We start from the raw sequence: 23,416 nt of genomic DNA on the forward strand, positions 1-23,416 counted from the left end.
GTACACCATGGAAGTCCCTCCCGTCTCACTCAGTGTGTGGCTGTGTGTGTGTGTGTGTGTGTGTGTGTGTGTGTGTGTGTGTGTGTTTCCTTAATGTGATTGGCCTGGTCTTGTTAGAGTAAATTTTCTTTCTCCTTTTATTAACTTGAAAGATCAAGAATGCTCTTATATTCTACCAGTGCGTACTCTCCTATTCACAGTGTTCCCAGTTAAACCCATATTTCTCAGTTACTATCTAGAAACAAGAGCAAAATTATACCCAGTGCCCTACCCTTAAGGTTTTGCATTTGCCCATTTAGCAACCCCAACAAGATGAAATCCTTATAACTCATTTATTTCTCCACATTCTCTGTGTTTGCCTTGTCAGGCAACAGGCCTTTCCTTTCCTCCTCCACCACTACGACTAGCTGTGGACTTGCCTGAGAAAGTCTAGAATGTTTGGGCCAATATGTCATTAGAGTGTCATTCATGGTGTGTTCTTTCTGCTTCAGCAGTCCTCACCATCTACAGTATAATTTCTCCATCGTGCTGTCTCCACCCGTTGGGATTAACTAACTCTGCTGCCAAGGGCTCTTGTTCTTCACTCTCTCCTCTCTTTTCTCGTTGCTCCATCTTGAGATCTCTGTTCTCATTTAGGTTTTGGTTACAGGACATTCTCAGATGGTACGTAGGTTGTATATTGTTTGAAACCCATCATAACCAAAACTCTCTTTTTCTCTGAAATGTGAGTCATATGTTGGCTAGTTTCATGATTCTTATATCACTGTTCTATTCTCTCAATCATATGTAGAAGTTACTCCACAGTTTTCTAAATCCTGGTTGTGTAAGTGAGAATGTAATTTATTTTTCTTTGTCAACTTTTCATTTCTTAGTCTGGAACTGTATTTCAATTTCAGTTTAACCTTGAAAGTAAAAAATTGTACTAGCATGTGTCTGGTTGTGTGTATGTTCTCATTAATCCTGCCGAGGGCTAACTCAGTGAGCCCATTCAGTCTAGAAGACTCAAGTCCAGTGATAGTAATAATGGCACAAAATGATGCACTGGTCCCCACCCAGCCCCCACCCCCAGCATTCATTTTCTATATTAATAGTACTATTTTATTTGTAGGTATTCACAATTCATAAATTAAAAACTCATAAAACTAAATATTTAATAGTTTCAATTTTAAAATTTAAATATAAATTAAGTAAAAATTTATAAAGATAAACTTTAAATATATATGTATATCACTCTAATATAAATTATTAGCAGATTTTTTTAAATAAAATATCAAAATTACCTAAGTACTACCTAAAATGAGAAAGATTAATGTTGGAAAAAAGTAAAGTAATATCATTTTTTTCCTTCTCACAAAGGTGTAATTTTAACAAACCTCTAGTCCTACGACAGTTAGGACAGTAGCCAGTATTTTATGTACAAATATTTCCAACTGCTAACAAGGCTTTTTCTGAGTGTACTAGTTGGAGGACTGATGAGAAGATGTAGTTACAAACTAAGTCTGTATTTTCCTCTGATCCCTTTACCTTCAGATATTCCTATGTCTATTTTGATAGTTAGAAGCTATTTTATTTTTTATTTTAATTTTTTTAAATTTATTTATTTTTGGCTGCGTTGGGTCTTCGTTGCCGCACACAGACTGTCTCTAGTTGTGGTGAGCGGGGGCTACTCTTCATTGTGGTGCACGGCCTTCTCACTGCAATGGCCTCCCGTTGCGGAGCACGGGTTCTAGGCGTGCGGGCTTCAGTAGTTGTGGCACGTGTGCTCAGTAGTTGTGGCTCGTGGGCTCTAGGGCACAGGCTCAGTAGCTGTGGTGCACGCACTTAGTTGCTCCGCGGCATGTTGGATCTTCCCAGACCAGGACCCGAACCCGAGTCCCCTGCATTGGTAGGTGGATTCTTAACCACTGCACCACGAGGGAAGTCTCTAGAAGCTATTTTAGAGCACCTTTTTTTTTTTATACAGGAACCTCTGTCTTTTTATTGAAGCTGGATGTGTTTTAGAAAGCAGCGCAATTTGTCTTCATCTTCTTTAGTTTCTTCATGTACAGTTGTAAATTCCTGCACACCATTATCTGTGTTACTTTTGGCGCTGTCATGTTTACATCCTGCTTGTAGTATATTTGCTTGATTGTCATTTTTCTCCCTTCTTGAAGATTATGTAGGTAGAAATGATCATTTTCTAAACAGAACATTTCATATTTTTAATATTTCCTGTTACTGTTTGCCTTTTCCTCAAGATATATACAATGGAGATTTCTGGTTTTAAAAAAAGAAAAGAAAAAGAAACTGGTGTTTCAGCATTTAAGAATAACATCAAATACCAAAAATGATACTGTGATCACTACTAAAACTTCCCTTCATATCATGGATGTGTTCTTTTATCATTTGTTTAATTATTAATTCTCCATCTATTTCTTTTTTTTCCTGGGTCTGTTTTTCAGCTCTCATCTCTTCCATAATGATTTCTATATCCTAGTTTTTCTCTGTTTTGAGATATTTCATCCCCTTCATCTTCTACATTACTATTTTAGTTCTCAATAGTAACCAGGATTACCTCTTTCAGTTTGTCTATTAACTTTTAAAAATGGAATCTTTCTGTGGTCCATGAAGGTCTCTTTACATACTGTAGTTGATCTGCTTAATTTAAGTTTTCTTCTTTGGTGGTTGTGGTTATGGTTTGGTTGTGGGTGGTTGTAGTCGTAAGAACACGTTCCGCGGAAGAAGCCCTTTGCTGGAGGCATTGCAGAGTCTTTCGAGATTGGATCCCCTTTGGTCTGCATCTCCTAGGCAGTCAGGTAAAGCCGACAGCGTCGTGGAGCTGTGAAGGGAAGTGCCATCTCTCTACACCTGTGGTCTTAGGGTCAACAAACCACGAGATATTTTGTCCTCTGCTGAGACACAGCGGGAAGCCGGTCCACTCTTGAGTTCTCCTTGAACTCTCAGGCAGGCTGAGCCCTTGGCCAACCTCAAGGGTCCACCTGGCCCACAATGCAATCCCCCCACAGGTCACTGTTGTTGGCAGGATCGAGCAGATGCTCCCTGGACTGTGTACAAGTGGGCAGGGGCCACAAGGGCCACCCAGGGTGGACCCCTCTCTGGGAGCCCCGGCGTCTGGGCCGGCTCCCCAGGAGTCTCCGCCGCTGGTCCCTCAGCCCTCCTCAGGCAGAGCGGAGGAAGAAGTCTGTCCTCCGGAGATTCTGGAAGAGCCTGCACCTGCAAATGTGCCCTGCAGGCACAGCCTGCTGGCCCAGAGTGGCCACTTTCTTGCTCCAGAGAAGTAGTGGAGAGGGAGCCAGGGAGGGGGAGGCAGCAGGAAAACACAGGCCACCAGCTTCGCCAGGGAAGGTTTTGCTTTCCTAGAACAATTTTTACCTCTGGAGATGGCTTAGAGAAGTGGCACAGGGATCTATGAGGAGCCGTAATGTGGATTCCAAGCTTACGGGGGCAAAAGCTTTTTCTCTAATTCATTTCACAAAGAGGCCAAGCTTTTCTCAAATTCAAGGGGGGAAGAGATTAGCTTAACAATATGAACAGTAATTATAATGATAATAACTTTATACAGAATAAATTTAAATTCTGTGTAAAGAAAGCCAGATGTGATTAGGGAAGAATGAATATCATTTGTGTAGGGGTGGAAGAAGAGACATTTAAATTACAAGCAACTTTTATTAAACATTTAGGGTCAATTTTAAGTTGAACGTTGCTTTTTTGTTGTTGTTATCCACATAATCTTCTCATGTATTGTGAATTCTGTGTCTTTAAAAGGAGATTATTTCTTGGGCTTCCCTGGTGGCTTAGTGGTTGAGAGTCCACCTGCCGATGCAGGGGACACAGGTTCGTGCCCCGGTCCAGGAAGATCCCACATGCCGCGGAGCGGCTGGGCCCGTGAGCCATGGCTGCTGAGCCTGTGCGTCCGGAGCCTGTGCTCCGCAACAGGAGAGGCCACGGCAATGAGAGGCCCGCGTACCACAAAAAAAAAAAAAAAGATTATTTCTTGATCACAAAGCATGCTTATAGATGTTCCCCAGAACATTTTACCTCTCCTCCTCCCCCGTACTCTCCTTTTCTACAAATTGAAGATGTTGATGCATGTTTACTTCAGAAAACAGAGTAACATAATTAAAAAAATGGAAAATGTCTTATTTTGAATTAATGAAATTATATATTTCCTATTTTTCTATTAAAAGGTCAACATGATTGTGTGACTATAATCAACAATTTCTTTCCTCGAGAGAAACTGGATTATTACACTAAACCCCAGGGACTGGATAAAGAGCCGAGGCTGCCCCCGAAGTTGGCAAGCCCCCTGCACAAAATTATCACCACAACAAATCTGCATCCTGTCAAGGTACCGTAACGTCTACTGTATTTGCTTTCTATTCAAATATTGCTTCAGAATTTAAACGGCTCTTAGTACATAGGATCATAATTGTCTTGGGCTGCTTTTTGTTGATGTAAAGCTTGTGATAGACTCTCTTGTTCACTTGATACAGTGAAGGAGTGCTGTCGTTTGAAACCTAGAAGAGAGTGAGGGACACAGCCTAGAGCCAGAGGAAAAGCTAGGCAGAGAGATGGGTTCAGCTGAAGCCTAGCTTCCACCTCATCTCACAGTGAGCTCCGGATCATTAATGGCTCCAGAGAGGCAAGGGAGCCAGGCTTTCATGTGTCAGTCTGTAATTGGCTGAGGTCTGTCCCCAGAGGGAAAGGACAGCTTCCCAGATAGTGACAAGTGAGGTGGCTGTCTTTGGATGAAGAAAGTTCCCTGAGGAAGGAGGCAGCTCGGAGCCCACAGCAGCCAACGAGCCAGCAGCAGGGACCTGGTACACAGGCCTGGTAAAGAGAATCTGGGTGGGGAACCAACAGCATCTACTGCGCTAATTATCCTTCCAGGAAATGTTCTGGAATGTAATAATGAACACATTTTTTTTTTCATGCAAGTCGGTATTTGATGCATTTAAGTGATACACTTCTAGTGAATAGTCAAATCACACAGATTTTCAAACTCAGTAGACCAACCCAGAAGTCCAAATGGCTTAACTGGGAAACTTCAAGGGCTATTGTGAACTATTGCCACTGCTATTTGCTTCATGTTTTATATATGACCTTTGTGTTTATTTGTAAACTGATTGTTTTTTTTTAATTGATCCAAATTAATATTATTTTTTCAGTGAGTCATCACATAAAACTCCATGTGTGCTACAATGATGCTGTCCTTTTTCAAATTTCAATGTCTACCATATGTCTTCATTCATAATGTATAGATTTGATAGTAATTCAGAGCTGTTTGGTGAGCAAGACAGTATGTTGGGTCAAAAATTGAAGTTTTCCCTTAATACAAAGTGTTAATGTAGTGAAATAGATTTCCTTTGTCTGTTACAGAAGAATCTGGAATATACTTCTTGTCATTAAAATAAGTGGACAGCTCTCATAAAGTAACTCTTTTGAAAACTAACACTCAAGTTCCAAATTGTGTATAATCTTATTACTTTACTGCTACATCCCTTTGCATATGGTCTTTGAAGCTCGAGGAACAAACAAATCAAAAAATACCTTTCATGTGGTCCTTCACCCAAATTAATTTTCTGGACCATCTAGAGAGATGACAGACTAGCAGATCCTTTCCCATACAACAGACAAGTGGTATCTATTCTGTTTTTATTTTTCAAAACTCAAATGTTTTACTTAACATTCTGAAAGAACCGCTAGAGGCAACACTTATGACCCTAATCGGGCAAAAAGGAAATTCAGTCATGAATCAGGTGTTTGTGTTTCTAGTGGAGATTTTATAGGACTTAGAATTTAACCTCTAAAAAATATTTAGCCTCTTCTGTTTCAGTCTTTCTTTCCCTCCCAGCACACACAGGAAAGACAGAACTGCTGTAAACAGTGACTCCCTCTCCGTGGCACTTCTATTAGGAGTGGAGCAAGCTGGAGTGGGAAGACAGGATTTTTCCCAGGGATACAGTATTTCTCAATGTAGAGAACGTGTGTGGTTTTACAAGGCCCTTGTCATTCCCCCTCTAGCCTGAGCATTACAGAATATTCTGGGTTTGATTGATTTGAAGAAGTTTCCTGTATGTATCTGATTCACTGTGTCTTATATCCGTGTCCACCCTTTGAGATTGCAGTAATCTCAATTATTGTGATAATTGAGTCTATGGAGTAATTTTTGATGTTTGCACAGAACCTAGTTCCTCAGGGTTAAATATCCTAAGAATTACTGTACCTCCAATTATCTTTAAAGGCACATATTTTGAGTAAATTTGATTAGGGGTATATTTATACAGACAAACTGTAAAGGTATATAAACTAAAATAGCCTACATTATATTTTTTAGAGCACTTGGTCTTATAAGAGAGACTATTCTATAATTATAGTACCTTCCTTCAGACCACACCTTGCTTTTTGTACGTATAAATAGTCTATTCACTTGAAAACCTTTCTTTTATCCATACTTTAGATAAAAGCTGCCCAGTTGCTTTTGTGGTGGCCCATTTTCATTGCTTTACCCCTTTTCAAGCTGGCACAGGTCTTCATAGGGCTTATTATAAAAAAAGTAACTAATAGCCACTCTACCAAATCAAAGACCTTTTAAGATAAGCACAGTACAACACTCGATCCAACAGTGCACCTTTTTGCTGCATTGTACCTAACACAGATACATTTGCACGGAGGTTAAGTGGCTGCTATAGCAATAAGGATGTTTGCTTTCAACAGGGACTTGGGGAATTGTGCTAATGCCCAGAATACAGAGATTATAATGGAGAAAAACAGAGTCACAGGAAAAATGACAATAGAGTTTAGCAGAGTCTCTAAGTGATTAGGAAACAGATGTGTGCAAGTGATCCTATCTTTTGATTATTAACATGATTTTTAAGCCCAGAATTTATTTATTCCTCTTCAGTAATTAATGATTCCCTTTATAATAAATATATTATTTTACAATGCTGCAGAGATTAAAGGACAGAAACTAATTCAAATATTATTATTTTGTGTGCAGCTATGTAAATGATTCAGTGAGCTCACTGTTGAGCTGTGGGTATATATCATTTTTTATTGTGTGTACTGCTGTATATTATAAAATAAAGTCTAATGTCTTAAACAAAAAAAAAATCAATCATTAATCTGGGTTCTATTTGGGATTTTTTAAAGAATTCTTACATGTAAGTTTAGATCCTATCCTTAGATTACAAATGCTGTATACAAAATATTGAGCAAACAGCTTCAATTGATTGCAGTTGACAGCAGAAATATAAACAGGTAATTAATGATATATATTACGGTAGGGAAAGTTTTCAGCAAACTTTTTGTTACCAATAAGGATTCTGATTATACTTATTTCATGAAGTCTAATAATTTGTTATTGAGTGCTATATTTTAAGTAAAATACTAGGTTATATATCAATTTAGTAGTGTCAAAAATAAGTAAAAAACCTTAATTTAACAGGAACATTTAATATATGTTAAATTTTCAAGTAGGAAGCTCAGCATGGGTTTTACTTAAGTTAACAAATTATCTTCATGTCTAAAGAAAAGGATCTAATTCATGAAATCTGCCACCTGTTGTTTCCTAAGATTACCTGGGACAGGTATTTAGCTGTAACACGTAAGTTAACAAATACTGAATGAACTTCTGCTCTGAGAATACAACTGTGCCTATGTTACACACATGTTTACATTACTGTATCTCACTATGGATTTTTACAGCTGTCCTATGAAAGCCTACCACAACCAATAAAGAAAAAATAAATACTCCTTATTACACTAAATTTGGGCTTAATCTGGGCATATATGGGAAGTGTGGGACTCATAATGCATCAGATTGGATAACTCTCTTAGAATCCCTTTTTAAAGCCATTTTTGCTTTCCGCTTTGACCTATTCGCATTGGTGATTAGAAGCATATTAGGAAAATTTCCAAAGAGAAATGTAGTCAATCAGTAAGTAATACACCTTTTATTTTTAGACTTCTTGTCAGTAAAAATCTTCATTTCCTTATAATTAACAAGAATGAATGAGAATTATGGTTTTCCTAGCCATGAAATCCTAACAGTAATGTTAACTAAAAGTAGTGATTGCTCTGTTAGTTGATTCTATATATAAAAGGTGTACAAATATGCCATGCTTATCTTTAGTGAAAGTGCTTTTAACAGAGATAGTGAAACCATGATTCCTACTGGCCAACTAACACCCTAGTTTAGCTGGATGGCAAATCACTCGATAACTGATACACAGAATTCAAGAGATTCCATAATGTCAGGGTCCTTCTGTATTAGTTTTACAACTTGATCAGTGGCAATTTGCATTCTCATTTAAATTAACACAGTAAATACATGACCATAAGAAAGACTTTATTTGGTAATCAAAACTGACTACCTAATTTGCACATGGAAAATTTCTCAATGAATTTCTAAGCTCACTGGGATTTCTTCTAGATTGTGATGCTTATAAATGAGAATCCTCTGCTGGCAGAAGAAGCAGCTCTGAATAAATGCTACAAGGTGATGGATTTGATTTGTGAGAAATGTATGAAGCAAAGAGACATGAATGAAGTACTGGCTATGAAAATGCATTACATCAGCTGTATCTTTCAGAAATGTATTAACTTCTTAAAAGACGGAGAGAATAAACTGGACACTCTGATCAAAAGGTACTGTTTTTTCCCATGTCATGTATAAAGTACACTCAAATGGATAATGTTCCATTATATGAGATCTCATTATGGATTTAAAAATTAAACATTTTAGCAGCAGATGTTAATGTTGAGATCACATTTCATCTGTAAGAAACAAGGGGCACTCATAACTAAATTGATTATTCCATTCTATACTCTTTACAACAGTGCTTTTGTTATCACCAGTTATAGGTGAGAAATCTGAAGTTTGGAGATGTTAAATATCATGTGTAAAATCATACAGCTAGAAAGCAGCCCAAGTCCAAATTTGAGGATAGGAGTGCTTATGCCATAATTGCTGCTCTGGATTCACAGTGGCGCTCAATGTATCTCTGTTTCTGTACCCAGGAGAGCTGTGTGTTACCCTTGTTCTCTGACCCCTGGGGGTCAAATTCTCCGATAGTTTTACTAAGAAAAGAGAACTAAGTCAGAAGGGTGTGACTCAATGAGAGTTTTCATTCTTTGTACAAATAACTGACATGGTAATAAGTAACTAGCTAATCTGATAACAGTGTTTAGTATGTTTTATGTCAGGGGTTACTTTTATAAATACATCTCTAAGCCCCTAAACCTGATAAGGCCTAGCCTAATGCGCAGGTAGAGCAGCAATCTGAATTGAGTCTATCCTCATGATGTGAAGACCCAATGAAAATCTTATGCAGCAAAGAAGAAACTACTCAAAGTTCATGGGTTCAGCTGGGAGGAAATGCTTAGTAACTCAACTCCTTTAAAAAGTAACTCTAGTTACTTTTTAAAAAATATCTTTCAGCTTGTTAAAAGGCCGACCTTCTGATGGCTTTCCAATATATCAAGAAAAGATCATTAGAGAAAGTATCAGAAAATTTCCTTACTGTGAAGCTACACTTCTCCAGCAGCTGGTGCGAAGCATTGCTCCTGTTGAAATTGTAAGGCTCTTCGCAACTAAGTTAACTCTATCAGTAAGACCTAATCACCATATTTTGTACAATTAAAGTCATGTTCTCTTTAGCATTATTTATTTATTTAATAAAGACTTAATTCTTTATTATTTTAGAAAAACTTCAGAAGCAAACATGGAGATAGGTTTGCCTGTTAACACTGTTTCTGTTTATCCATTTCCCCTCTCTCAATCCTCTTCTTCCATTTATATGGTTCATGGTTTAATAAACAGTATATCCTTATGTCAGAATATAGATTGTTACAGTGGATACTTACATTTTTAATGCCTCTGTGAAACCTTAACAGTGGGTACACATCCACTATGTGATACAGATCCACAGTTGTTCAGGTGTAGTGTGTGAAAAACCAGTACAAAATCCCATACTAGATGAAAGTAGGAATTGAATGTCTGCGTTGATGGTTTCCTGTCAGGGGATGTGAGAAGATAAGTCATGAGAAGGCTCATTGTGTGTCCTGCTAAACAATCTCAAAGGATGTCCCAGCTTCTTATGTTCTACTTTAATGCCTCTGATTTTATAAATTTTCCATACGTTAAAAAAAATCTATTTATACTTGCCAGTTATGGGAAGTAAATTTTAACTTTATTATCTATTCTTTAAATTATTTACTGCCCTTTTGTCATATATTTATTTAAGTATTATGAAAGACACTCCCTGCCTTCCCTATTTTGAATAGGTTTCAGTTTACCTTATCTACACCAGTTATGCTTTTACGCATTTCAATCAAATCCTTTATCAGCCTTTGTCTATTAGGCAAGAAACTGATCCTGACACTATTCCCATCCCTGGTTTCCTCCCTCCATCTGGCAATGTTGGTTCTTCTCTGCCTTCTCTAGGCTGTTATATCATTCTCAGTCTGAAAAATCAGGACTAAAAATGGGTTCCAGGTGTTCCTTTATACATTGACTTAACCGACTCAGAACCATGGAAGAAGAAAGACCTAAGCAGACAAGATGATCTCATGAAGTTCATGCACTGATTTATTCCTGAGAGCTCTCCATGATTTCACATAGAGATTCTTTCCCCTTGCTCTTTAATATGCTTGGCTATTTGGTGTTTAAGCTTTTGGAAGATTCAGGTTAGCAAATTATGAGGGTGGTGTATCAATTATGAATGTGTTTTGGCTGTGCATATCAAACTCCAGCCAACTATGAATTAAATAGATAAGGGTTTAGTTATTCTTATATACTCAGAAGCCCAAAGGTAGGCAGACCAGATCGGGCACAGTAGCGCAGAAATGGACTGAGGACCCAAATACTTTCCTGTTTTTCCACCCGATATTCTTTAGCCATACAGATTATCATACACATGCTTATGACCTCAGAGTTGCAAGGCTTCTCATGCTCTTCCTCCAAGCTCACATTCCTATCCTAGGCAGACAAGCAAAGGAAATTGGTCTGTAGCTGGAAAACATAAGCTCTCCCTGAAATGCATGCTGACCTGTGCTCTTAGTGGCACAGGTGGAAGTGAGTATTTTGGAGAAATGGGTATTCTGGGGAAATGCTTTTGGCTGGTCTAAACACTGCTGCTCTGACTAAATTATGTTTCTGTTAGTAAGGAGTTGGGGGAATGGCTATCAGAGAAGCAATTAATAGTGGCTGCTGTGGGATATTTCCAGCACTAACAAGTGTAGCTGACATTGTACCTTCAAGGGAGAAAACAGAAAAACTAAAAATAGCAGCCTGGAGTATTTTTTAAAAAGTCAAAGCAGGTTAGTGTAAGGCTCAACAATCCATTTTAACCCTGTATCATAAAATAATGTAGTTAGAGTGTATGGTGTGTGATTGATATTTATCCTAGTGATCTGAGCCATCAGTAAAAAGATAGTATTTATTTAATGCAATTTAGAAAAATTTCTCTCTTTAAACATTTTTGTTCTTTAAGAGTTACATGTTCTGCTCTCCGGAGAACTTTATTTATCTGCAATGCTTGTGGTTGTGAGTGTCCCAGATAGCCACTGTTTACTGCCTAATGGCTTCCGGTATCCTGCAAGTTCAAAAGCCTCTGAAGCAGTGTTAAGCTTGTCCCGTGCCATGGTGGTTCTCATGGCTGGCTGCCACGAGGGTCCCCTATGGTCCTTTCTGACAGTGCTGATGCCTGGGCCCTCATGGAGGGGTTTTGATTCCCTCCGCCTACTGTGGAACTCTGGCTTCCACCTGTGACAGAATTCAGCAGGAAGTGTGAGGCATGGCTACACTTAAGAAATGCTGCTCCAGCATTGTAACAGATGATAACTGTTAAAGATATTTTGCTTTCTCAATTGACAGTGTGTATTTTAACATCTGGAAGGCTAGCTAATGTCTCTGATTTTATAGGATACATTGAATAAAGCATCCTGTTCGTTTTTAGGCTGCATATCTTCTATAGGTGGAGCTCTGGTGCCTAAACAGATTCTTATTTAACAAAGTAGATGACAAGATTTTGCACAGCAAGAAAGAATTCTTGTCATTCAACTGTGACAAGAAAGATTTCATGTGGTTACTCTACTGTACCGTCAATTTTTTTCTGAAGCAATAGTTCACATTAACAGCCATACTTCTAGCAAAAAATCCTTTAGTTTTACCTCCAGTTACATCTGTGAGAATGTCATTGCTTTCTGACTCCCACAAAAGTCCTGTTGTGGGGGAGATTTTGAACATCTCAGTCACTTTTACAAAAAAAAAAAAAAATGTAATTGTTGTAAAATCTGTTGAATATATCATACACTGTGGGCCAGACTGTTGTCTGATCAAATACTCTACTTTTAAGGCAGAATAATTTTATAGATTAATAAGTGTTCATTGTAACATTTAAGTACCAGTAATTCTCAAACTTTTAGTATGTTTCAGAATTACCTGTAATAATGCAGGTACATGGACCACATCCTTAGAGATTCTAATTTAGAAAGTATAGATCAATCTGAATTTTTAACAAGTTCTCTTCTGAGCACAACTGCCATAGACATTCATTCCTTATGAAATTATTAACTTATATCTAGTATCTGAGGTTTTATTTCACTATTTTTTTCTCACTGTTATACTATCTTCATTCCAAAAGAGAATTCTCAGCCCTTGAATGTGAAAGGAAACTCAGTCATCATTTGTTTTCAGGAGGAGTAAGGCGGTTTTCAAAATGAGTACAGTGTAAAACAATGTTCCAAGGTGGTATTTGTAAAGCTCTGTTGTGTACAATTGATAAGGTAATATTAAAACAAATAAACTTAGGAAGAAAAGGCAAATGAAAATTTAAATTATGAAAATTGGCAAAAATTTAGTTGGGAATAAAGAAGCAAATTGGAAAAACTCAGAAACAAGAACTGTTTTGAGTAGGTAAGACAGCTCGATACCCTGTAATTGCTCTAAATAGGTCTTAATAGTATTATGCTAGGCTGATAAACATTCAAATAGGTCTTAATAGCATTATCCCAGGCAGATAAATATTTGCCCTTATAATTTCCCATGTAAAAAAATTTCATAACTCCTCTTTAGCAAGCCATTCTGATTTTCAGTAGCCATATGATAATTTTCATATTTTTTGGTTTTTCTTAATACCCTAATGCAATCACATCTATGTCTTTTTAATTTTAAGAGTTTGGAACATTTCAGTAATAAAGGTGATAATTTTTAACTATTAGAATTGCAGACCAGCATCAAGTAAATAGTTTAAAGTCTTTAAAACACTTACATTGCACTAAACTTTTAAGAATTAAGATAAACATTTGTGATGTGCCCTATAAATTGTCCCTCAAAATATGTATATTGTCTTAATTCTCAGAAGGAAATTCCACTCTGAGCTCATTGTCATATATCTGAAATCTTTGTGTGCTTACTGAATAATCCTAATTGAAAAAATACTTTTATTCTAGAATAAGGCCAGTTTTTTTCTCTCTGAATATTTGGATCCATGACTTACCTGCCATGTACTTTGTATAGAAAAAGGTGTACTCAGAAAGGCATCTATCATTTTGTCATAGTCTGTGCAGTCTCTCGCCTTAATAATTTTGTCTCTTGTTCTTGACATGTCTTCTCTGTAGTCTTTCAGTGGTGATTTCAGAGGTTTTTTTCCTCCTCTTCTAACCCACTGTAGGGTTCTGATCCCACTGCATTCTCTGTACTTACCCAAGCCATCACTGGTCAGGTGGGTTTCGTGGATGTTGAATTTTGCACCACCTGTGGAGAGAAAGGAGCAAGTAAAAGATGCTCAGTGTGCAAAATGGTAAGAATGAAGTTCTTTTCAGTTCATTGACATCTGGTTTAGATTTCATCCAAATTGATAATTGAGTTTTAATATTCTGTAAATATAATAGTTGATGTCTGTTTTCTAATAAATTCTAATCCATTAGATATAAAGTATTGCATCTAATATTTTAAAATAATTTTGGAAGAGAACTACAGGATAAATGTAGTTCTGTGCCCTCTCTATGTTCTGTCAAACTCCCAGGCTGCCCAACTTCTATGCTGACTACCCCCAAAAAGGAAAGAATATGAATGAATGAATCAATATGAGAAAACAAGAGAAAAATTATCCATAGGGGACTGAGACTGGTGCAGATATGAGAACCTACAATGGAACAGTTCTAAATATGCAGTCTTAAATCTTCTGATGTTGACTTTAACTACAATCTCTTCATCAGCTCTTCCTTGTAAAACTACAACTCCCTTCTGACTGTCACGAATCTTTAAGCTTTCTGGATTACTACCCACTTCTGTCAGAATTATCTTTATAAAGGGCATATCTGAATGGGTTCTTCTTCTCACATACAAATGTCACCCACATGCATGCGTCTATACATTCACTTTACCCTATAGATTATGTTAATTTCCTCTTGTTTTTTAAGGTTGAAATTCTTCAGCATATTCTTCTGTAACCTATCATATTCTGCTATAACCTACTTCTCCAGTTTCATTTCCTTTAATTACTTACTTCTCTGAGCCTCAGTTTCCTTATGTGTGAAATCGGGCTAGAGTTGTGAGAATTAAATGTGACCATCTATATTGATTAACTACTGCCACATGTAAAAACACTCTAAAATATTTTACTTAAAACAACAATCATTTATTTTTTCTCTTATGTCTGGGGTTGGCTGGGGCACTTGTGTTCCATGTGTTTCTCATCCTCCTTGGACCAGCAGGAGGTCATTTAAAATAAAGCATAGAAAAGTTAACATTTTTACAGCACAGTACTTGGTTGAATGTCATAATTGAAAAATTATGCGATTACACCTCTTGAAAATAAACGTACAATTACCTTCAGGTAATATATTGCGATCAAACCTGCCAGAAAACACATTGGTTTGCACACAAGAAAATCTGTAAGAGTCTCAAGGACATTTATGAGAAGCAACAGTTGGAGGCTGCCAAAGAAAAGAGTGAAGAGGACAACAGTAAGTGTATAAAAAGCAAGATCATACTGTTGGTCAGTGGGGAAAGGAAGAATCAATGATACTAACACAGGACACACAGGAACCGAGTCTTCTCAGGGGACCAAGGAAGCTTGGGGTTAACCAACATAAGGATCACGCTTAAATGCATCCCTGTTTTGAGTCCCTGGGATAATGTACAAGACTGTAGTCAGCCTAGCTATCACTAGAAAATGAAAGACATAAAATTCTGAGGATGGGACTTCCCTGGTGGCGCAGTGGTTAGGAATCTGCCTGCCAGTGCAGGGGACACAGGTTCGTACCCTGGTCCGGGAAGATCCCACACGCCGCGGAGCAACTAAGCCCGTGGGCCACAACTACTGAGCCTGTGCTCTAGAGCCCACGAGCCACTACTACTGAGCCCGTGTGCCACAACTACTGAGCCCGCGCGCCTAGAGCCTGTGCTCCACAACAAGAGAAGCCACTGCAATGAGAAGCCCGCACACTGCAACGAAGAGTAGCCCCCACTCACCACAACTAGAGAAAGCCCGCACACAGCAACAACGACCCAATGCAGCCAAAAATAAATAAATTAAATTTAATTTAAAAAAAAGATTCTGAGGAATATCGTTTATTCCACATTCTACGTTATGACTCATGAGACTGCCCTGGAACCATGCACTCTTAACGAGTTGTTACTTATATTTTGCTCACAAGGGATTTTAAGGTCTTTGAATACGAAAATAATTAAATTTCCCCTAATGGCTACCCAAAAATTTTAAGGTCGGAAGCCTTTAAATTTCTTAACTATGAAACTTCAGGTGAAATTACAGAGTAAATCTATAAATTACAAATTAACTTGAACAAATTAAATTTCTACAAGTGTGAGGGCAGTGAGTTCCATATTATTTTTCCTCTCCCTCCCTCCTGAAGTATATGACTCATTTTCATCAGGAACAGTGAGTTGTTTGAGCAATGATTCATATATTGGAGAAGAGAACCGCCCACACTACCCAGAGGATATATAGCACATTCTGGGGAGTGATAGTTTGAAAGCACTGCCCAGGTGATTCTAACACTAAGCACGTCCCTCTCCACCCCTCAAGGGACTGTGTCCACTTTACCACCTGGTGGAGAAACACTACTAGTGGGAACGGATGATTGGTACAAAGCTGAATTCATACAAAATTAAATTTTTAGAAATAAATTGTTAAGAGAATAGTCAGGCTTTCTGACTGCCGTGCGTTCTCCCGTTTTCTGAACCAAACTTGTATATCCTTTATGTTGACAGGTACTAGAGAAGCCATATGGGAGGACAGTCAGTAGAATGGGAACTCCTGGCTGTTAGACATCAGCCCGTATCACACACCATTCTACACCTTTATTCTCCACAGATGTAGGATAGGCTTTATTATGCACCACTTTATGGATAAGGAAACAGCCTTGTACAGGCAGTTACCTAACCAAGCACGTCAAGCTAACTCATGGCAGAACTGTATTCGAATGTGGATTTTGCCAGTCAGCAATCCTGATTTCAAGGCCTGAGTTCAAATGCCAGTTCTGTTCTTCTCCTAGCGGTGCAACTATGAGCAAGTTAACAAACCCCTCTCTTCTCAGTTTCTCCATTTGTAAAAAATGATAATAGAGATGATACTTGGCCTCATGGTTGTTATGAGGATTAAATGATTGAATACACGTAAAGTACTTAGAAGAGTGTCCAGCACATGGTAGGAACAAAATGACTCACTTTTTTTCTTTTTATCAGATGGCAAACTTAATGCCAATTCTAACTGTGTTAATGAAGAGCAGCCGGAGGCTGAAACAGGAATCTCCCAGGAGGACTGCAATCCTAAGGATTCTGTGGAAGGGGAGAGAGAATCTCTTCAGAGTGGTGCTGGGCTGGAATGCTTACAGGATGCTCCTGCAGGTCCACAGCAGTCCGAGGAGTAAGAGCCGGAGCAGGTGCCAGCGTGGACAGTCCTCACCCTGGCGGGCAGCTGGAAAACTCACGAGACTGTCCTCCTTGCCTCCACACCTGCATGGCACTGTGGCAGGATTCCACATTTCACAGAATACGTGCTCTCCAGCAAAGCTCTGTCTACCAAGCCCTAATTTCCTACTGATTCTGTTCAATAATTGGTCACATATTCCTAGGGAGAAAAATTTTTTTTTCAAAATGTAGGAGAAACATTTCTATTCCCTTTCTGAGGCAGGCTTCCCAGCAGTTGTTCTCAAAGGAAAATAAATCGCCTTTTAAAGAAGAAATATAGGTTTTAGGGAACACAGAGGCAAGCAGAACAGTTGTAGGAGAGAGGAGATTTTCAGGAAAGAAAAATTTTATAGCCATAGAGATGGGTAGTTAAAAGAATCATAACTTATATGTAAATAAAATGCATATAAATAGCATTTACAATAGTGAAGTTCTACTTATTAAGGTGCAATGAAGATATGGGGATATATGTATATGTAGAGCTGATTCACTTTGTTATAAAGCAGAAACTAACACATCATTGTAAAGCAATTATACTCCAATAAAGATGGTAAAAAAAAAAACAGATGCAATGAAATGAAGAAAAGCTACATGTTAAAGGATCTTTGCCATAGTTCACCTAATTGTAGTTTTTCTACAGAATTTATCCTGAGCAGCCTGAACTTTATATAGTTCCTGCAGTGGTGTTTTATCTACAGTCTTTGTACCTTCAGAAATGTCAAATCCCCCAGGAGGAACTAAGGCATAGCCACAGTTATCTCAGCATGTGCATTTAAAAAGATATCTGACGGAACTGTCAATTAAACAAAGGCTAAACATACTGTGTCCACAATTATAAAACTAACTCATGTGCCATTTTCCACTTGAAAGGCTTTTACCTTCCTGTAAGCTTTTCATATGGCTCTTCCTGTCCACAAACTGATTTGTAACTGTCACTTATAGACTGTCCTGGCATCAGTTTTTAGTGTCTGAGTATTTAAATAAAGCTAGAGTATGAGATCTGAAGATAGTGCTGTGTTTCAAAGTTTCTTGTGTTGATTTGTAAAATAAATTGTGCCTACTGATATCGCCACCTCACAGCTTGTTTCATAGTGTTTTGCTGTCGAGGGTGGCAAATATTAAAGAAATACTAGAGAACTTAAAACATTTTAGGAAACTTAGCAAATACTGGAGAACACAGTATAATTATTTTAATATTCACAATTGCAAATCAAAATGACTAGAATTCTTGCCTCATTTCACTGATTAGATTTTTCTGTCTTGCTGCTTTTCCTCTTCCTTACACTCAGTTACTTTTCTCCCAGTGCCAACACATACATCTTCTGCACACCCTGTACCATGCTGCTCTAGGAAGACTTCATGTGAGTAAATCACAGTTAAGTGGGTAGGAATTCTACAGGCAGATTTTACCTGAACCTGTCAATCATGATGAGCCTCCTTTCACTCATCAAGGTACCTCAATCTACACACTGATAAACATTTATCTTTGACCAGAAAAATAGTCCTCCCAGGCCTTCCTCTTCCACAAGTATGTTTTTTAACCTGAGTTCCCGGATTCTAATTATTTTCTGGGTGTGTGGTATCATCATGGTCCCTGTCTTTGGATAGCATGGAAGGTTATGAAACAGCAGAAGGGAATAGGAAAGTCAAGAGATGAGGCAACGTAGAGGTAATTTTCCCTTCATTGAAATGAATGCTAATATGAATCAGAACTCTAACAAAGCTACAACTGGCATTAATAGTAACTTTCCAATTGGACAAAGGGAACTTTAGATATAAGCCATGTCAATATCAAAATTTCCATGGATGTATTTCAAGAAAGGGGTGGTTGGGCTTCCCTGGTGGCGTAGTGTTTGAGAGTCCGCCTGCCGATGCAGGGGATACGGGTTCGTGCCCCGGTCCGGGAAGACCCCACATGCCGTGGAGCGGCTGGGCCCGTGAGCCATGGCCGCTGAGCCTGCGTGCCTGGAGCCTGTGCTCCGCAAGAGGCCACAACAGTGAGAGGCCCGCGTACCGCAAAAAAAAAAAAAAGGGGGGGGGTGGTCAGAAGATGGAGTTTAAGAGAAATGAGGTTGGTTCTCATTATACTCCCTTCCTTTGTCATAAATAACCAAAAATAGATGTTTCCATTATAACACCATCAAAACAGGTGTTACCCGTTTTTTTGTTTTGTTTTTCAATATGCCATCAAGAAACTTCTTAAACAAAAATAGACCTAAAGGATAAGAATAGCCTTACTATTCCAATATGTCTTATACTTAGAGCAGATGTAATAGAATATTAAATTAGCCAGTGGGTTTATTAGGAAATTGGATTCTGCTTTTTGATCCAATAGGTGGTAATAATAGCTACCACTGAAAGTTACTGTATCCCTGAAGTTATCTTGTTTAATATTCACAACAATCCCATGAAGTAGACTTTATTTTTATCCCCATAACACAGATAAGGAGGCTAAAGTCTAAAGAGGTCTACTAATGTATCCAAAAATACAGAACTGGAACTCAACAAGGTCTGCAGTTTTGACTACAACATTGTACACTCTTAATATGTTACCATCACTGTAGTTTCTCTGCAGATGTAAGATAATAATAGAGCTCTGAAGACAAGCCATTATTTTACAGGATGTGGTAGATAATCCCTAGGCTCTTAAAAAGATGAGTGATTTTAGTCATCATGACGTATATGAGTTTACTTGAGTTTTAATATTATTGGATATTAAACTTAATAGAAATTCTTAAAGTAGATGTTCTTGCAGTGTTTTTATCTTAGGATCATCTCCCCTGCTTCTGAAGCAAATCAGTCCCCTTCTTGAGCGGGAGGTAGATGTCTTCCAGTTCTCATGGTTTACAACTAGGCCAATAAGGATACTTTTCAGAAATTTTACATTCCTGAAGCCAAAGAGGGAGGATGTTTGTTTGTTTGTTTCTCCCTTGGGACAATTATAAATTACAGGGATTCAGTTCCAGAGCTGCTAGAGCTGACATGTAGAGGTACCTGAGAGAATGTAGCCACTGAGCAGACACAGACAAGAGAGGGATAAAAGGAGGGGAAAATGTTGAATCCACTGGGCTCTGCACTGGGTTTATGGGGTTTGGTTAAATGAGCAAATTTCTCATCTGGCTTTCTATAAATCAGAAACAAAGAATCAGTAATACATCTTGTGACAACTAGAAAACAAATGGGATCAAATTTCAAAAGTTAAATATACATAAATATAACAAAGGAAAGTGAAGGCACATAAATTAAAATGTTTGAGATTTATATGCTCTTAGAAAAAGTACAAAGGCACATCAAGTTTTGGATTAGATTATAGTTATTCTGGTTGGAAAAGAAGCTCAGTACAAGGTGTTTCTGCACCTCTTTACTGATGTTTATTTTGGAAAACCTCGTATTTGCTTGAAATTGTATAGAGATTAATGCATGCTTATGTAAATTAAGACGATATTACAGCATCATTTGCATAGATGAAAAGCAAGATCTTAATTTCAGAAAAAGAAAATTTCTTCTCATAATAATTACTTTAGCAGATAAACAGGAGATTCTGCCCCCACCCCCGCCAAAAGGTGGCTCTTAGCCTAGTTTCTATGGCCTTTAAGGACTAAGTTCTAGTTTTATAAATCAATAAAGGCATCTTTTTAAATGGTGATCTTAATTTGTCTAGAATAAATCAGGTAGCTATGTAATTGATCAATTCAGGGCAATGTAGCTAGATAGTTCATAAACTCACATAAAACTACTTAATCACAAGATGATTCCAAATGGATAAGATTTAAATGTGAAAAAAATTATCAATTCCAGAAGAAACCATGAAAAAATTCTTAATGACTTTGGCATGAAGAAGGTCTTCCTAAATGTGACACTAAACTCAGAAGCCACAAAAGGAAACAAATTCAACTATATTTTTAAAAAAAATCTGAACACTTCTGCTTCTGGGAAGATGGAGTAGACATACTTTTCCTTATTCCTTGTACTAAGTAAAACTAAAAACCCTAAACATTATATATAAAACAATCAGAAGAGGGCAGATTGGCTAGGCCCCGCAGGATCCAGGCAATGACCCTTTGTTTTTTTCTCTGGGCTTTTTTTTTGCCTCATATATAGCAGATTTGAGGTGGAAGAAGCCAGCAACATGGAAACACCAACAACTACAGACAAAAATAAGCTCCAGCAGACAAATGCCTGCTCTGTGCAAACTGAAACATCGGGCTTCCCTGGTGGCGCAGTGGTTGGGAGTCCGCCTGCCGATGCAGGGGACACGGGTTCATGCCCCGGTCCGGGAAGATCCCACATGCTGCGGAGCGGCTGGGCCCGTGAGCCATGGCCCCTGAGCCTGCGTGTCCGGAGCCTGTGCTCCGCAACGGGAGAGGCCACAACAGTGAGAGGCCCGCGTACCGCAAAAAAAAAAAAAAAAAAAAAAAAAAAAACTGAAATATCACATCATACCTAAATTTCAAGTCTACACCAGCCTGCCCTACAAATTTTGGACTTGCCAGCCTCCACGATGCCATGCGGCAATTCCTTAAAATAACTTGCTCTCTCTATATATGCATGCACCCAATTGATTCTGTTCCTCTGAAGAACCCTAACAGACTAGGTGCCCTAGTTTGAGCTGCTAAAACAAATTACCATAGATTAGGGTGGTGGAAACAGGAAACATTTATTTCTCACAGTTCTGGAGGCTGGAAGTTTGAGATCTGGGTACCAGCATGGTCAAGTTCTTGGTGAGTGTCCTGTTCCTGGTTTACAGAGGGCCACCTTGCTGTGTCCTCATATGTCAGAAAAGGCAGGCTAGCTCTCTGGCCTCTTAGAAGCATGCTAATCCCATTCATGAGACTCCGCCCTTATGACCTGATTACCTCCCCAAGACCTTACCTCCAAGTACTATTACACTGGGAATTAGATTTCAATGTAAAAATTTTGAGGGGACACAAACATTCAGTCTATGATGGTAGGTATAGTTCCTAAGGGGCACAACTGCTATTTAACAACACAGAGGTTAGGGGTGCCCACTCTCCTCGATATCCAAGTATAACTTCCCAATCAGTCCCCCATATTGTCAGTTTCACATCTGTGGATTCAACCAGCTGTGGAGCGTGTAGTACTGTGCTACATATTTATTTTTAAAAATCTGCATATGAGTGGACCCGAGTAGTTCAAACCCAAGTTGTTCAAGGGTCAACTCTAACAGCCGACATGTATTGAGCACTTTCTTTGCGAAAGCCACTCTACCTGTTACATACATGATCTAACTTAATCCTTGAGACTCTATGAAGTAACTATTATTGTTATTTTAAATAAGAGGAAATCAAAGCCTAGAGATTAACTAACTTGTCCAAGTAACATAACTGGTAAGTGGAAGAGCTAAGCTAGATGTGTCTGATTCCAGAGCCTCAGCTTGAAACCACAACCCTCCACAAATCTATGTATCAGTGTTTTCTGTTTCTTAGCTATAAGATCATCTGATGGATCCTGAAATAAATGTGCTTTCTCTTGAGCCCATTTGAATGGGTCTTTGTTGTTTAAAACTAAGAACTTAATTAAAAACACCCTCTCAATTGTGTGTTCAATTTTGGTAGAGTTTTAGATTACTTAAGTAAGGACCATGTCTTCTGTTTTGTGCTCTTCTGCAAATGGTATTTAATATAATGTTTTCCAATCATGACCACTAGTAGCCCTTCTTTCTTGAACAAAAAGTGCCTAGTATTGAGGAGCGCATTTTAAAGCAAATCTTTTTCTTTGTACAAATGAGATATATTTCCATTAGTTCTCTAAAAAGGAGATTAAGTAAAATTTGTTAGCCATATTTTTGTAATTGGAATAAATTGTTCATCCTTTTCAGTAATTGTGGGATTAAAAATAAAATATCAGGGCTTCCCTGGTGGCACAGTGGTTGAGAATCCACCTGCCAATGCAGGGGACACGGTTTTGATCCTCGTTCAGGAAGATCCCACATGCCGCGGAACAACCAAGCCCGTGAGCCACAACTACTGAGCCTGCGTGCCACAACTACTGAAGCCTGTGTGCCACAACTACTGAAGCCCGCGCGCCTAGAGCCCATCCTCCGCAACAAGAGAAGCCACTGCAATGAGAAGCCCGTGCACCGCAACAAAGAGTAGCCCCTGCTCACCACAACTAGAGGAAGCCCACATGCAGCAACGAAGACCCAACTCAGCCAAAAATAAATAAATAAAATAAATAAATTTATAAAATAAAATATAAGACTACACATTCTTTTTCTATTCTTTTAGCGGTTAACCTGGAGATTACAATATCGCATCCTCAATTTACTGCAATCTAATTAAAAATTAATACTGCTTATGCAGTTTATGAGCCACCTTAAATCTGAGCCAACATATACCATTTCCATCATGAAATGGATTGTTGCTTTACCTGCCCAACATTATTGCTTGGTGGGTCTAATGGTACTCAGTTCATGATGAGTTCAATTCAGGCTCCCAGTTCTAGAATGCAGTAGCA

General features: G+C 38.4%; 1 protein-coding gene across 3 annotated transcripts in view; it reads left to right on the forward strand.

The window, feature by feature from the left end:
• The window catches only part of ANKMY2 (ankyrin repeat and MYND domain containing 2), a 34,033-nt gene extending 16,089 nt beyond the window's left edge, over positions 1–17,944 (forward strand). For 2 of the 3 annotated variants that reach the window (XM_067746234.1, XM_067746232.1), the window contains 6 exons: positions 4,188–4,348; positions 8,435–8,649; positions 9,443–9,611; positions 13,677–13,805; positions 14,844–14,973; positions 16,715–17,944. In XM_067746234.1, coding sequence (XP_067602335.1) covers positions 4,188–4,348; positions 8,435–8,649; positions 9,443–9,611; positions 13,677–13,805; positions 14,844–14,973; positions 16,715–16,899 — 989 coding nt within the window. In that variant the 3' untranslated portion in view covers positions 16,900–17,944. The remainder of the gene's footprint in view (positions 1–4,187; positions 4,349–8,434; positions 8,650–9,442; positions 9,612–13,676; positions 13,806–14,843; positions 14,974–16,714) is intronic. The other variant, XM_067746233.1, reaches the window with a different exon arrangement.
• The last annotated feature ends 5,472 nt before the right edge of the window (positions 17,945–23,416 follow it).

This window comes from Pseudorca crassidens, chromosome 8 (assembly GCF_039906515.1).
Source record: "Pseudorca crassidens isolate mPseCra1 chromosome 8, mPseCra1.hap1, whole genome shotgun sequence".
NCBI classification, from domain to species: Eukaryota; Metazoa; Chordata; class Mammalia; order Artiodactyla; family Delphinidae; genus Pseudorca; species Pseudorca crassidens.